This window comes from Pteronotus mesoamericanus, unplaced genomic scaffold (assembly GCF_021234165.1).
Source record: "Pteronotus mesoamericanus isolate MK-2021 breed Mesoamerican mustached bat unplaced genomic scaffold, CSHL_Meso_final contig_657, whole genome shotgun sequence".
Classification (NCBI taxonomy): Eukaryota; Metazoa; Chordata; class Mammalia; order Chiroptera; family Mormoopidae; genus Pteronotus; species Pteronotus mesoamericanus.
Window position 1 is genome coordinate 389,547 of NW_026555229.1, and position 15,431 is coordinate 404,977.

General features: G+C 43.7%; 1 protein-coding gene across 2 annotated transcripts in view; it reads right to left on the reverse strand.

Annotated features, from left to right (window-relative positions):
- Nucleotides 1-14,992, reverse strand: part of ALDH18A1 (aldehyde dehydrogenase 18 family member A1) — a 38,721-nt gene extending 23,729 nt beyond the window's left edge. Inside the window, exons 1-4 of one of the 2 annotated variants that reach the window (XM_054581275.1) lie at nt 14,898-14,992; nt 11,691-11,806; nt 4,701-4,915; nt 81-230 (exon numbers count right to left, since the gene is read on the reverse strand). In XM_054581275.1, the coding sequence (XP_054437250.1) occupies nt 81-230; nt 4,701-4,915; nt 11,691-11,778 (453 nt within the window). In that variant the 5' untranslated portion in view covers nt 11,779-11,806; nt 14,898-14,992. The remainder of the gene's footprint in view (nt 1-80; nt 231-4,700; nt 4,916-11,690; nt 11,807-14,897) is intronic. The other variant, XM_054581278.1, reaches the window with a different exon arrangement.
- Between the last annotated feature and the right edge of the window lie 439 nt (nt 14,993-15,431).

A 15,431-nucleotide genomic window follows, 5' to 3' on the forward strand; every position in this document is an offset into this window, starting at 1 on the left:
CCAATAGACAAGGTGTGGGTGGAAGGGAAGGAGGGAGGCCTGAGGACCCCTGGTACAGGGGCTGGGCAAGCAGTACTCACCATCTCTTTCAGCTGGTTCTGCCCTGAGTGCAGGGCCTGCCGTACGCTCTGAGATAGAAGGATCTCATGGCGCAAGCGTTGCTTGCCAAAAGCTACGGCTCCACTGGTTACCAGCATCATCTCTCGGCCTTGATTCTGTAGCACTGACACCTGACATTGAGGAAGAACAAGGAGTCAGAAGTCACTTGTAATATCTCTTTCCTTGCTTCCCAAGAGACTCAGGTGGGATAGATAACTGAGTGGATCCCAAATGCTGGTTTAGGGACCAGCAGTGGACTGGCTCGGGGAAGAAGCACCCAGGTTGCTTGGTAAAGATACAGGTTCCTATTGCTAATGCAAATCTGGTAAGCAGGAAGCAGATAGGAATCAGAATATTTTAATAGGGGATACTGGTGTGTAGCCAGGCTTGGTATCTATAGGGCTTGATGGTACCTGTTGCAGTTTAGTATTTGCAAAAGGCCTAGTTGTTACAGGAAAAAAAAGCCCGGAAGTCAGGAACTAGGAATTGCAACATAAACTCAGGAGATGCCTTCTCAAATTCTAAGGCATGAACTGGGGAGATGCGGCTATTTCTGGGGTGTATCTGACCCCCCCCCGGGTCACCTTTCGCTAGTCCAGGGACAGATGCTCACCTTGCTCTGTTCTGTACGCCCAGAACCCAGACATTTGTTCCCAACCTTGGGCAGATTCACGTGAATTAATTAAAGGTTCAAGATGCAAATAGAGTCAATATTTCTAACCTGTCCTTTCTTCCTGATGCTTGAACCCTATAACTGGTTCAGGAACTCACAAACAGCTGCAATCAACCATGATTTTAAAAAATAATCTTATTTTTAAATCGTCACCCAAGAACATTTTTTCATTGTTTTTAGAGAGAGAGGAAGGGAGGAAGATGGAGAGAAACATCGATGTGAGAGACAAACATTAGTTGATTGCCTTTTGTACACACCCCAACTGGGGACCAAACCCACAACCTAGGCAGGTGCCCTGACTGGGAATCGAACCTGCGACCTTTCGGTCTGTGGGACAACAACCCAACCAACTAAGCCACACTGGCCAGGGCTTAAGAAATATATTTTTATCATAGAAAATCTCACACTTAACCAAAGTGGTAAGAATAATATTACGGATTCCCATGTACTCATACCCATCTTCAACCACTATCTCGTGGCCATTTTCTCACTTCCCAATATTCCTTATAAAACTCCAAGGCCCCAGACATGTGATTTTATCTGTAAATATTTCATCAATAATTGCTAAAAGACAGGGAATGTATGCACCCATAAAACAAATGTCATCTAAAACAGGGGTGTCATGCACTCCCCCCCCCCCCCGCACTGGTCTGTGGTCTTTTAGGAACCAGGCTGCACAGCAGGAGGTGACCGGTGGGCTAGGGAGTGAAGCTTTGCTCACATCGCCCCCTCAGCTCCATCTCCTGTCCTCCCAGGCCCCCACCCTGCCCCGGGTTCATGGAGAAACTGTCTTCCACAAAACTGGTCCCTGGTGCCAAAAAGATTAGGGGCTGCTGATCTAAAACATTTAAATAATTCCTTAATATCAAATATCAAGGCAGTGTTTACATGTCTCTGATTTTTTCATCTTGCTCAAACTGAGATGCAAATTAAGCCCATACATTGCAATTAACTGAAATGTCTCTTGCATCCTTTCTTAATCCATAGGTTTCTCCTCCAGCATTTTTTCCCCTTATTTTTTGTTAAAGAAACTAGGTTGTTTGTCCTCCAGGGTTTCCCAGCCTCAATGTTCCTGCTTGTGTCCCTGTGGTGGAGTTTACTGCTGTATTCTACAGCCCTGTAAACTGCTATTAGGTATGGAGGCTTGATTTGTTTTGTCAAGAATTTATAGGTCATAGTGTCCATCAAGGGGATACATAGTGCCTGGCTATCTTTCTTTTTGTGGTGTTAGCAGCTGTTTATGACTATCACAAAGACCTGTTAATTATTAGGGCTGCAAAATGCTGATATTTGAAATCATTCATTCTTTCTTCATTCATAGGCTAACCACTTCCATAAAGGGACATTTTCCTTCATTAACTACTTGATGACCCCAAGGTGTAGTTTGTCTGTGAAAGGCAGGACAGATGTGTGTCTCTTTCCTCTTATTCACCAGTTTCAATATAATGAGTAGATTTTCTAGTATATTCCAAAGATGACCAGCGAGCTATTATTTTAAGGTGTCATTACAAATTCATGGATTTAAACATATTTCATGTGTTTAAATTCATTGCAGAAATTACCTTCCATCTTTGGCCAGTGGAAGCCACTTTAAGTAGGCTCCAGCATCTATCTAACATGATCAGATGCCTCGGACAAGGCATATTAGCAATGCCTTGATCTAAAAAGCCCTTTCATGAGGCCTGTGGGTATCTCTAGAAGGGAAGTTGGTGATCTAAGATCATTACCAGGTTCTCCCCACTGTTTTCATCAATTTTCTCCTTTGCTCAAAATCTTCATATTGCTTTGGAGACTGAGCGTCAATTGCTCTGCTTTGCCAAAGCCCTGCCTGATGGCATGGTCCGCCTTACTTCCCACTCTCCCTGAGAGGATCACTGCCACTGCTTACAAGCTCACCTCCTCCCTGGCCCACCAGCATGCCGCACTCATTCCTGTTTTTGTCCCCCATATGGAATCCACTTGTAGAGCCTCTTCATTCCCAGAAACACTGGTCTGCACAACTGCTGCGGCATCGCTCACACTGTGCACCCAACAACATGGACCATGTCCCCTCTCTTGGTGCAATTGTAAAGGCCCAGGCTGAGCCCCAGCTCTCCTAGGAAGCCCCAGGAATAACCATACTGTCATTTGACTTTTCTGTCCCTGGACCCATCAGTCAATGCCATTTGCGCCCACTCATTTGAACACTTACTGCTTTAAACCACCACCTAATTGTTTTGGGAGTCCCAGTCCTAGCTCCCCAATAGCAGAGAGGACCTTCGGAGTCTGCTAAGTCCTTCAAAATGTAGCCCTTACGCAAATAGTTGTTAAACTGAATTGATTTGATGGGCTCAATCTGGGAGGCAGATTTGATAGTAATTGCTTAGTACAGAAATATAAGAAGAAAATGCCGCCAAGTTTCAGGTTAGCAGTTTCCAACTCCTCAGTAAAGTTGTTCTAAAAACTGAAAACATGGCTATAAAGGACAGAGTTGAGTTAGAGCTAGAATGAAAAAGCTCTAGTGTTATCTCCAGGATGCCTAGGTTTTGACTCTTCGTCAAAGGCTGGCAAACTATGGCCTACAGGTCACATCTGACCTGCATCTGTTTTTTATAATCAAATTTTTAACGGAAAAGAGCCATGCTCATTCATTTACTTATCATCTAAGGTGGCTTTTGTGCAATGGCAGAACTGAGTAGTTGAGACACAGACCATGGCCTACAAAGCCTAAAATACTTACTATCTGCCCTTCACAGAAAAAGTTTGTTGATCCTTGCTCTTGGCAAAGATAATGGTAGGGGGATCTGTGACATGTTTCAAGTCCAAAACTGCTACTGTCAACCCCCAAGGTCAGTTTCCTTACTGATAATCTGCAGTCAGCGTGGCTTGACTGCATGGCCAGTGGGGCGTTAAATCCCCACTGGAAACTCTGGCTTTGAGCCCTTCCAAAGCCAAGATTCCTTACACAGATCTCTCTTGATTCAATCTGGAAAAAAATGTGGCTCCTGTCTCCACATAAAGACTCCAGGGGGCTTATGCATAGCAGCTTGCCTGTCTCTCAGACCCCCACTGTATGCTTGCACCGTCTCTCATGCTGCTTGTATCCTTTGCCTTCAAATATTTATTTTTTTAATCCTCATCCATGGATATATTTTTTTCATTGCTTTTAGAGAGAGGAAAGGACAGAAGAAGGGAGAGAAACATCAATACAAGAGAGAAGCATCAATTGGTTGCCTCTCCTACGTGCCCAGACCAGATGTCGTATGGGCCCAGACCAGGGGTGAAACCCACAACCTCTCAGTTATAGGATGATACTCCAACAAACTAAGCCATACTGTCCAGGGCATATCTTTTGCTTTTAAATGAAAGCCTTACATGGGTTTTCTCTGTAGAGTCTGGTGATTCCTTTTTAAATATCTGGACTTGGAAAATCTTTGCAATGATAGCTCACATTTAGTTCAAAATTATTGGACTAATTAAAAAGAAAAAGCCAAACGAAACAGGGAAAAGAAAAGTTCAATATTTACATACACTCACCTGAGTTCTCAACCCTAACTATATATTATAATCATTTGGAAAACCTGAAATACGTTGCTTGAGCCTCATCCCAGACATGCATATTATATGACTGTGTGAAACCCAGGCACCTCCAGGTCCTCAGACAATTTTAATGTGCAGCCAGGATTAGAAAACACCGACATCTACAGCTCCTTATTACTAAGAAGCCTGAGGGATGAAATGCATGAAGTCAGGTCCACTTCTTGACATCCCCTTTGCTTGCCCTAAGATGCTGTCTCTCGCTGGCACCTTCAGCAGGAAAGGGAGTTTCCAAACTAGGTTCAACCTATTACACTCAAATCAAGATTACTAGTAAAAGTTGATAAATCTGAAATGACTTAAAACCCCTATTTTATTTTAATTCAGTAGACTTTTCCATCTTGGCAATTACCTGCTCAACAATAGATGCCAGACGTCCCAGTGCCAGGCCACATTCATCACCTCGGGTCACCACAGCACTTCCGAGTTTTACCACGATTCTCTTGGCGTGTTTCAGCTCACTGCGGTGAGCAAAAGACTTGCCATGTGTACGGCTGAGGGGTACAGTGATAAAGGGGATGTTGCTCCAAGAACGAACATTTCTGATGGCTGAAGGCTGGACACGATCTGCAGCCCCCAGAGTCAAATGCAAAAAAAAGAAAAGAAAAAGACAATATATCGTCTCATTAAAAAGATATGTGCACAATATTAACCAGTTTAGCCGCTAAAAAAATAGCTTTATCTCTCTTAACTCAGTAAAACCAGCATATCAAAAGCCATACCTAGCATGTTCTTATTCTAGTATTGTGTGGAGTTTGCACCCACTGCACAGATCGCAGCACACTTACACACGGCTGGTGAAGAGCTTAGCAACCATTTTTTCTGAAGATGTGTTGGCAAAACATATCGAAAGCCTTAAAAATGTTCTCATCTTTTCATCTGGCAATTCCATGTTTAGAAATTTATTCTAAGAAACTAATCAGAGACCAAGACAAAGAGATTCATCTGAAGGCTGTTCACCAGTGTTATTTATAATACGACTATACGAGATTAAATGTCCAAAAAAAAGGGCAGATGGATTCATGAACATTTTTAGAATTTTTAATAACATAGGAAAATATTCATGGTATGTTTCATGGACATGTTTAAATGCATAGAAAAAAGATGCAAAAAATAAATTGAAATATTAATATTTTATCTCCTAATAGATTATGGGTGATTTTTCTTTTTTATTCCTATATTTTCTGAATATATGCAATATAAATGCATTTCTTTCATAATAAAAAAAATACAGGATATGTGCTTTTAAAGCTACACCACTATAAAAATAGAGTGAATCTGATTAGCAAAGACAATTAAGTGCAAAGTAATTAGTGTGAGTAATAAAAAATTATAACTAATCTACCTACAAATTTTCTCTTTGACATGGCAGCATGAATCCAGATACCTGTAATAGTGATAAAAGCAACTGGATAGCCCTGGCTGGTGTGGCTCTGTGGATTAAGTGCCGGCCTGTGAACCAAAGGGTTGCTGGTTCAATTCCCAGTCAGGGCACATGCCTGAGTTGCAGGCCAGGTCCTGGGGGGGTGGGGGGGGGGGGGTGGGGGGGTGGGGGGTGGGGGGTGGGGGGTGGGGGGGTGGGGGGTGGGGGGGTGTGATGGGGAGGCAACCACGCATTGATGTTTCTCTCCCTTTCTCCCTCCCTTCCCCTCCCTCTAAAAACAAATAACTAAATCTTTCGACATCTGCCCCTAAGCAATCTTTCCCTGATTCCTTTTTTTAATTTTTATTTTTGCAAAGCTGTATAAGGCTTCTAAGGAAGCAAAACAAAACAACAAACAAAACTAGATTAAAAAGCTGAAAATAGACTTACATAAGCCAAAAGCACTAAGAGCTAAATGTCAGGCACTGAACCCCTTCACCACTTCTCAAGGGTCCAACTCTTCCCACTAACTGCTTACCAATTACCCATTCGCTCTGTCACAGTCCGAGATTTCCCATTCTAGCAGGGTACAGAGCCACCAGTCACAAGATTACATTTCCCAGACTTTCTTGCTCAGCTAGACATGGCCATGTGCCTAAGTTCTAGTTAATGTAATACATGAGAAAACGTATGTGGGACTTACAGGAATTTCCTTAAAAGCAAAAGTGCTTCCAGAGATCTCAACCCATGGTTGCCTGGTTTCAAGCTGCCATCAGCCACACCTATTTGTGCCAATTCATGGCCATTATTTATTCCCACATAAACCAAGCTTCAGAAGCTCAGAGCCCCACTCACCCCCAACTACTCTCTAGATGTAGAACCACTTTGCCTCTTAGAATCTCTTCTTCTTACCCATTATTATGTTACTTATTGATGCCTTTTGCCTGAAATTACATTAAATGTAAACAAAAAAAAAGTTTAAAAAAAAAGAGGAAAAGTGTTTCCTTTCTCCCTTCATCCATCCTGCTGCTTGGAACACGGGTATAAAGGCTGGAGCTCAAACGTCCACTCCAGACTCTAGGACAGCACAGTAAGAACCGGAAAGCCAAAGAAAAGAGCAAGGAAGCTGGATGATTTCACACAATGCTCTGGAAGCCCTTGACTGCCTTCCTTCTTTTAGGACCCCAGGCCTCTCCCAGGAGAAAGAGAAAGAGCTTTCCAGCCTGTTTGAGCCATTATTGTTTTGGGTTTTCTGATACACGCACCTGACCTGATTGTAACTGACAGAGAAGGAGAATGAGGGTGCAGGCAGAGGGGCAGGCGAGGCCTGAACAGGGGAAGAGACGCTGCCTGTGGACGGGAGTTGTTGACAGATGGTCTCACTCACTGCAAATGGACCTTCGCTTGGTGGGATTCTTTGAATGTAGGAAGCGAGACAACATGGGCAACACAGGTTCTCAGCAGGACTAAATTTTAGGTATCCCCGCTCCCTCCCCAAGAGTTCACTATGAATCACATGAGAAACATTAATGAATTAAAAGTAATCATTCCAAGCGACCTTTTGGACCATTTTTCTATAACTGCACTATTACAAAATAAATTCCTCCACTTGAATCAACCACTATTACCTCCATGTACATTTACAGATAGATTTCTCAGCATTTCTCTAGACCTATTGCCTGTCTCCTTACTACAGACCACTAACTCCTCTAACTACAACCCAGCTTCTATCCTTTTCTCTACGCTGCAACAATGGTGGGTAAAGCAGGCAGGATCTCATTCTTGTGGACTGGAAGATCACTGTGTGTTCTCCTCCCTCTCTGCCTACTTCACTCATCCATCTCAGAAAGAACATTTTCAGGGAATTAGTCCTTTCTTCCCTCTCTTAACGAAAGATTTTTAAAAGTGACCGTGCTTCAAGTCTGTTGGAGATAACAGGCTTGCAGTCCAATTGCTGGCAAAAGCTGCTCAGTAAGTGCATCATGTAGGACAGACCTGGCACTTGGCACCCTTGCTAGCCCCACAGGTGTAGTGCTTCTTCCTGCTGGTGGAGTCCCAGAGACTAAAGGACCGGTCTGTTGCTGGGGCAAAGTTCCATGGAGAGCTCCCTTTCTTCATTAGCTTCATCAATATAGCTGCCCTGGCTCAGCCTCTGAGGTTATTATCCTAAGCAATATATATACCTAAGTCTAAGCTTAAAAGTTATATACATAGCAGCTCTGGCCTTGCTGACCTGACAGAGAGGTGGCAGGGGGAGAGACTTACTCCCCCAAGGCGTGGACTTGGCATCATCGGAGGCCGCAGAGCTGAGAGCTACACCCTCCCTTTGACAGCTCTCAGGACTAGGTCTGCCGGCCCTTCTTCATGACAGCCCACTATAGGCTTGCCCTGTCGTGGAAGTGTGCTGATACCCTAGGGCACCTCCGGGACAAAGGTAGAACCACGCATGTCAGTCCAGGTGATCACATGACAAAAACCAATCAGAATCTATCAGGCCAGGTTAGCATGAATGAGAACCTGATGTACAGTCCTTATTAGCAGACGGTGGCTCGGCTCAGAGCCAGGCCATCAGGGTCACTCTGGCTGCTGGCAACTGGGTCACAGTAGATCAGGGGTGACAAGGTTCAAGAGGAGGCCACAACAGGGTTTCAAGCACATGAAAGTGCAGTCATGTCCAGTAGGCTAGAGCACCAAGGAGGGTTCTATGGGATCCAGGGCTTTTTGGGTTTCCTGTTCAACAATGCTCTCACCCTCCCAGACTGACCCTACCTCTCTTGGGGGCATTTTTAATGGGTGTGGTGTATTATACTTTTTAGAGTCCATATTGAAGACTGAGAAGGCCTTGATTCCTTTGGAAAAATCCAAGGCTTTGGAATGGGTAATCTCTTCCCACTTTCTAAGGAACATATAGGCTCTAGGTCCCAAAGAACAGCCATCTCCTCCTAGTATGTCTGAGGTGTATGTGTGTGCACACATGTTGGGGCAGGGCTGGGGTAAGGCTGTCCATATTCCTCAAAAGTGCCGTGGATCATACTCCAAGGAAGGAGATGCCCTTTACCTTTTCAGCATCAAAGTCCACAGGCCTGAACAAGAAGGAACTCCAACATAATTTCTTTTTCCCTTCCCGGCTTTCTACTTCCCTCCACGTTTGTATCTATATGCTCTCTCACTTTGCCTTTTACATTTCTTTTCTTTTTTTCTGCTTACTGTGGTCAGTGAACACAGGGCCTTAGGCTCCAGAAAAATCTGGATACAGAAACAGAAAAATAAATCTAGGGACAAGATAAGAAAGTACCTCCTTCTATCAATGAGGCTACTGAGAATCAAGAATAAAAACACTGAAGTGAATACTTACTGTATACTAAGAGCTGTATTAACTATTCCTACACCTTTGCAGGGCAGAGGATATACTATAAAAGGTCAAGTGTGGACTCTGGAGCCAGATTGCCTGGGTTAGAATCTCAACCTTCCGCTCACTTGCTGTAACCTTACCTATCTCATAAAGTTGTGAGTGGAAAAAAAGAGCACTAACAGGGACTGGCACAAAGGAAACACCCAAATATTAGCTGTATTATAAAAAAGTGTTAGCTATCATTGTCATCATCACCATCGCTGTTGTTATCTTACTAAATTCTCATAAGTTAATTCTCATGATTTAGGTATTATGAGTTAGTTATTAGCCTCATTTTATAAATAAGGAAACTGAGGCCCAGAGAATTTGAGTAACTTACTAACAGTACCAGATGCAAAAACAGCCAGGATACTTGAAGCTTCTCCAACCTCTTGAATCTGTGCTGGCCCTATGACTCGCTTCGACTGCAAGCCTGGGGTAGAGAAGCCATGGGGCGGATGCCATGGGGCGGACGAGACCACAGGGAATGGAGATGATCTATGGTCCCAGCAGAGGCCTCCCACCCTCAACAATCAGCCCCGAGCCAATGTGAAAACTGACACAGACACAGAACCACTCTGCAGCTGAGCCCGGCCCAACACGCCAATCCATAAAAGTGTGACCTAAATCCGCAGCTCTTGTCATTATTTACTTACCAAGGAAGTAGCAGACTTAGTTTTCAAACCCAGGGAGCCCGATTCCAGACCCTGCACTCTTCTTTACATGAATGAGTGAACCCTTACACTGTTCTTTACATGAATGGGAAATAGAGATTTTTTCTGATGATAATAAGCTTGATTAGTGGATAATCAAGTCATCTAGCCTTGCAGTAAGGTTTGGAGATAGGATGGTGATAAGATGTAGGTGTTATCAAGGAGGCAGATGACTCAAAATCTAATAAATAGCCTCCCAAGAAACAGTGCTGAACAACTAGACATCCATAGGCAAAAAAAATGAACCTTGACTTAACCCTCATACCTTACGCAAAGATTAACTCAAAATGATCATGCGCTTAAATGTAGAACCGTAAAACCTTAAAAGAAAGAAAGAGAGAAAGAGAAAAAAAGAAAGAAAGAAGGAAAGAAAGAAAGAAAGAAAATCTTCAGGATCTAGGGCTAAACAAAGAATTCTTAGAATTGACTCCAAAAGTACAATCCATAAAAGGGAAATCTGATAAACTGGATTTTATCAAAATGAAAAAAAACAACAACAAAAAACCTTCGTCTGTGAAAGACCCTGTTAAGAGAATGAAATGACAAGCTATAAACTGGGAGAAAACACTTTCAAATTATATATCGGTCAAGGACTAGTATCTAATAATAAAGAACTCTCAAAACTTAAGAGTAAAAAACCAAGCAATCCAATTAAAACTGAGCAAATGACATTTCACTGAAGAGAATGTACAAATGGCAAATAAGCACATGAAAAGGTATTTAACATCAATGGATATTAGGGAAAAAGCAAAATTAAAACCACAGTGAGATGTCACCACATACCTATCAGAATGCATAAAATAAAAAAGAGTGACAACATCACATTTTTGGTGAGGATGCAGAGAAGCAGATCACTCATACGTTGCTGGTGTAAATATAAAAAGGTACAGCCATTCCACAAACGCAATTTGACAGTTTCTTGTAAAACTAACCAACATATGACCCAGCAATCAAACTCTTGGGCATTTATTTCAAAGAAATGAAAACTATATTCAGGCAAAATCCTGTACACAGCAACCCTATACATAATAGTCAAACAATGGAAACCAGATGCCCTTCCATAGGTGAATGGTTACACTAACTGTAGTACGCCCATACCATTAAATACCACTCGGTAAGAAAAAGTGACTAATTTACACAAGCAAGTTGGGTGAGTCTCCAGGGAATTATGCTTAATTAAAAAAAAGCCCTCCCCACTGGTCACATACTGTATGATTCCATTTATATAACATTTCTGAAAGGACAAAATTATAAAAATGGAGAACAGAGTAGAGGTTGCTGAGGTTAGAGACAGAGAGAGGGGGGGATGGCCAGAAAGGAGAAACTTGAAGGATCCTGTTGGGATGGAAATGTTATCTTGACTGTATCAATGTCAACATCCCGGTTGAGATATTGAGAGAACTGGGTACAGGGTATAAGGAATGCCTCTGTATTAAGTCTTATAACTGCAAGTGAATCTATAATTATCTCAAAATTAAAAATACTTAATTACAAAAAAGTAATGAACAAAAATAGCCTATAAAATTTTGGGGGAATGAATATAGGTAACACCTTATTTACATTGTTTAATTTTGAGTTACTTATTTATTTGACATACAAAAAGTGTCAAAATTAATATATACAACCTGATGAATTTGAAAGTAAGTATATACTGTACCTGTCACCAGATTCTATGCCATAAAACTATGTATTTTGTCCAAAAGTTTCACTTCATTGATAAAAACAAACCCTTAGAACATTTCACCAGTAGGCTGCTTCCTTGCTTACTGTCTTTGTCCAATTCTGCCATTTTCTGTTTTTTCCCTCCTTTAAAACCCTGTTTGAAACACTCCAACCAAACTTCCCACACACCTCTAAGATTTCAATGGTACATACGCGATCTGGAGAGAGCTGTGGATCGGGCCCAAGGCAGGAGACGCTGGCGGAAGAGCTGGAACCCAGAGCGGTAGACTGGACTCAGCATGTTGTGATGTAGTCACTGATTAAAGTACCTGTAGGATTTTTTAAAAACTGAATAATGAAAAATACCAGACAATTCATTTTATTTTCCTCTCCTTTCCCACTTTCAGAGTAAAAATTTGATACCCCTGCTCCAAACTCCTCTGTATTAGGGAAAAACATACTTCCTTTGTATAGTGTAGGAAAGAGAGGGGGGAAAAAAAAAGGCTCCTTCCCGTGCTCCAACTCAATCCTTCCTTCCCTAGACAGCCTTAGCTGTCTTATTTTTAAGATTTTATTTATTTATTATTTTTAGCCAGACAGGGAGGGAGAAAGAGAGGGAGAGAAACATCAAAGTGTGTTTGCCTCTTGTGGGCCCCCTGCTGGGGACCTGGGCCGCAATTCAGGCACATGCCCCGACTGGGAATCAAACCAGCAACCCTTTGGTTCGCAGGCTGGCACTCAATCCACTGAGCCACTCTAGCCGGGGCATAGAGAGCCTTAGTTTTTATGTAAGCAAGTGGCAATTAAGGCTTCTGAATCTTCTAAGTGACAAAAATCTTTCAAGTACAGTGTTTATGTATTGATACTAAATCCTCACTACAATTCCTACACCATTGGGGGAATCAGTCTCCAAAAGATCAAAAGCAGATCCAACATGCAACAAGAGTGATCTCCACCTTTCTGCTGTTCCTCCCACTCCCAAACACAACTCTGAAAACTGCATATCTGAAATGTCAGCTTGATCCTTGCTGACACATAAAAGTGAGGAAAAGCCAGAGGCTGCTGCCATGTCTTTCTCCCTGCCATCCGCAGGAATCTAAAGCACACTCTTACAACCCTGGGAAGGCGTGGCAATGTCTGCAAATGTCTGACATTTTAAATGACTGGGCACACCCCAAGGAAGATGAGTAATATGGCTAGAAACTCAGAGTTAAGAACATGTGGGCATTTTACCACCATAGATCAAACTTGAGGCTTTAGACAAAAATAATGTATTTCACAAAAAGGTAGGGGGCTCCTTCCTGTACATATACACAGAATATGCCATTTACTATTGTAGCTGGGACATTGCTGCTTTCACAAGATAAGAAAAATACTGCACCCTCTTTGCTTACTGGGGCCTCCTTTTAACTTATGCTGTATGGATAGGTGCAGATATTCCAGCCCTCTTAAATGTGCCTCAAAGACTAGCATTTAGCTCGATAGTGAGGAGAAACAAGGAGTGCCGTGTACTGTTCTTCAATTTATACTGCACAAAGGCACAGACAGAAAGGGGAGAAAAGAGACTGGCAGGATACATCTGTTGTAAAAGATATGGCATCTAATAGGCAACAGAAAGTGCTAAGTGCTGTCTTTGTTGACTTCTGTGTTAGTGACAGTCTGGAAGATCACAAGAGAAAATTATTTTCATAATATTGAAGGATGACTCGGGCCCATGGTCTGCTTGCTTCTTGTGTAAATTCCTTCATTAATTGTTGCTAAACAGTTATTTCCATATTAATTCTCCAAAATATTCAGAAGAGCCAAAATGGTAAAATAATCAAGCAATGACACTAAAATTCCAGTTCCATCTCCTTCATGAACCTTTCCCAGCAACTCTAGCATTCAAAGTTGGGTATAATCCTACAGGTTACCTTTTAACTGCTTCATGCTTTTCCCAACTAGATTATAAACTTCCTCTTGACAGCACAGTAAACAGTATGGGAACATGGGCTTTGAAGTAGGGATAGATTTGGGTTCAAGCTTTGTACTTGCTCGCTGTGTGCCTTTTGGAGGATTACTTAATCTTTCTAAGCCTCGGTTTCTTCATTTGTAAATCAGGGACAATAACAGTAAAGACCTCATAGGATTATTGTGAGAATTACATGAGATAACGCATGGAGTGTCTGTGTACAACAGATGGTCAATAAACGTCAGTTTTCCTCCTTCTGTCCTTTGGGCACTAATGGTATCCTAAAACCATTTCTTTATTTCCTTCAGGACCTGCCACAGTCACAAATAATTCAATAAATATTCTCTGATGGAGAGAGAATATTTACACAAATTATACTTATTGACTGTTTACCCCTCTCTTATCTAAATGTAACTGAAAGCTCTGAATGTTTAGGTTGCTAAGTTATTAGGACGAAAACTGACCTAGAAACCCAGCCTCCCAGACTCTCCCCTACAACCACACTGCCTCTGGCTGACCCCTTCCTCACTGCAAGGAATGGTTCATCCTGCCAGAGTTTATTATGCTCTCAAAAAGTGTTTATTATGCCCTTAAAAAGCAGATAGCTGATTCCAGGGAGCAAAGGTTATGATATGTGTGTCGCTGTGTGTCTAGACTCAACGTCATCAGTTGAAAAGGGTTTCCATGTTTTGACCCAGAACACTTCTCAAGTACCTCTTTATAGGTTCTAAACAGGAAGCCCTTATCTTACTGAGTTGCACGAAGACTTGAACTTTAGTCCTAACAAACTTCGCCCAGAAATACAGAATCGGTATATGGTTCACTTATAGACAAAGACCCGACAATAAATCTCACCGCCTTAGAGAGCTGGGGATAATGGGGGCGGCAGGTGCTCCCTGACGTGCCAGGAACTACTGCTCACGGACCGCATGCCAGACTGCAAAATGCGGTCGTGAGCGGATTCGTCGGCGGCGCGGGGGCCTGGTTTTAAGGAGGGGATCGCGAAAGCCAGACGGGCTGCGGAGGACTGCACACACAGGCCCAAGAGTCAGCGTGTGGCCAGTTACAAACCAGGGTAAAATACCAACACTGAGACAGGTGCCCTGGACCGAGAAGGGGTCCGCCGAGTCTCCAAATGCCCATCTGGATCAGTTCCTCCATTTGGGTGGCTAGGAAGGTCAGGTGCCCTAGGTCCCCGCAGACCCTAGCTTCCACCATATGGACCATAAGGACTGCGCAGGGGCCGTGCTGGGCATCCTGAGCGGCACAGCCCGCCGCCATTCCTCAGCGAGCTCCCACGCCCACTCGTGGGCCTGGGCCACCCGGCTACTGCTTCTGCGATGCTCCCGCAACCACCGCGGTCGCCCACGGCCCGGCGCGCATACCTTTCCCCGCCTCGGCCCAGACGCCGCATCAACCCTCACAGAGAGAGGCACAGGTGCCTCGCCATCCCCGCGCCTGTCGCTTACCTGACTCACCGCTCTCGCGCCGGTCCTGACCGCCCAGCCCGCAGTCCACGCGGGGCCAATTCTGGAGCCGGCTTACTCTTTTTTTCTTCCGTACACGTCCTGCAAGATGACGTTACGTCAGCAGCGTAGGAGTAAAGCCAGGCCGCCCGGCCTGCGCTGTTGACGTGGGGCTAAGGGGCTAACCCGGAGCTGCGCCGCGGTAACGGCGGAGGCGCCGTCTGAGAATCCGGTCCTCGCTCCACGTGGCGGGCCCCGCCCACTGAAGCCCCGTCTTACGCCGGAAGGCGGGACTTGAGTTCTACTGAGGAACATCCACGACCCAGGAGAACTGGCCAAAGAACGTGTCCAAGAGCCGCCCGGCTACTGGGCCTTCCAGGAGGGCTGAAAAGATGCCTGGGTCCCGCAGTTGCAGGTAGAATCCATTACGTGTGCTTTTCAGTGTGTGTTTCATGCCTCGAAAATAAGTTGAATCAATGTACACATACTTAAAGCCCACAGTCCCGGCAAACTTTTGCTCCTTAAATGGGAAAATTT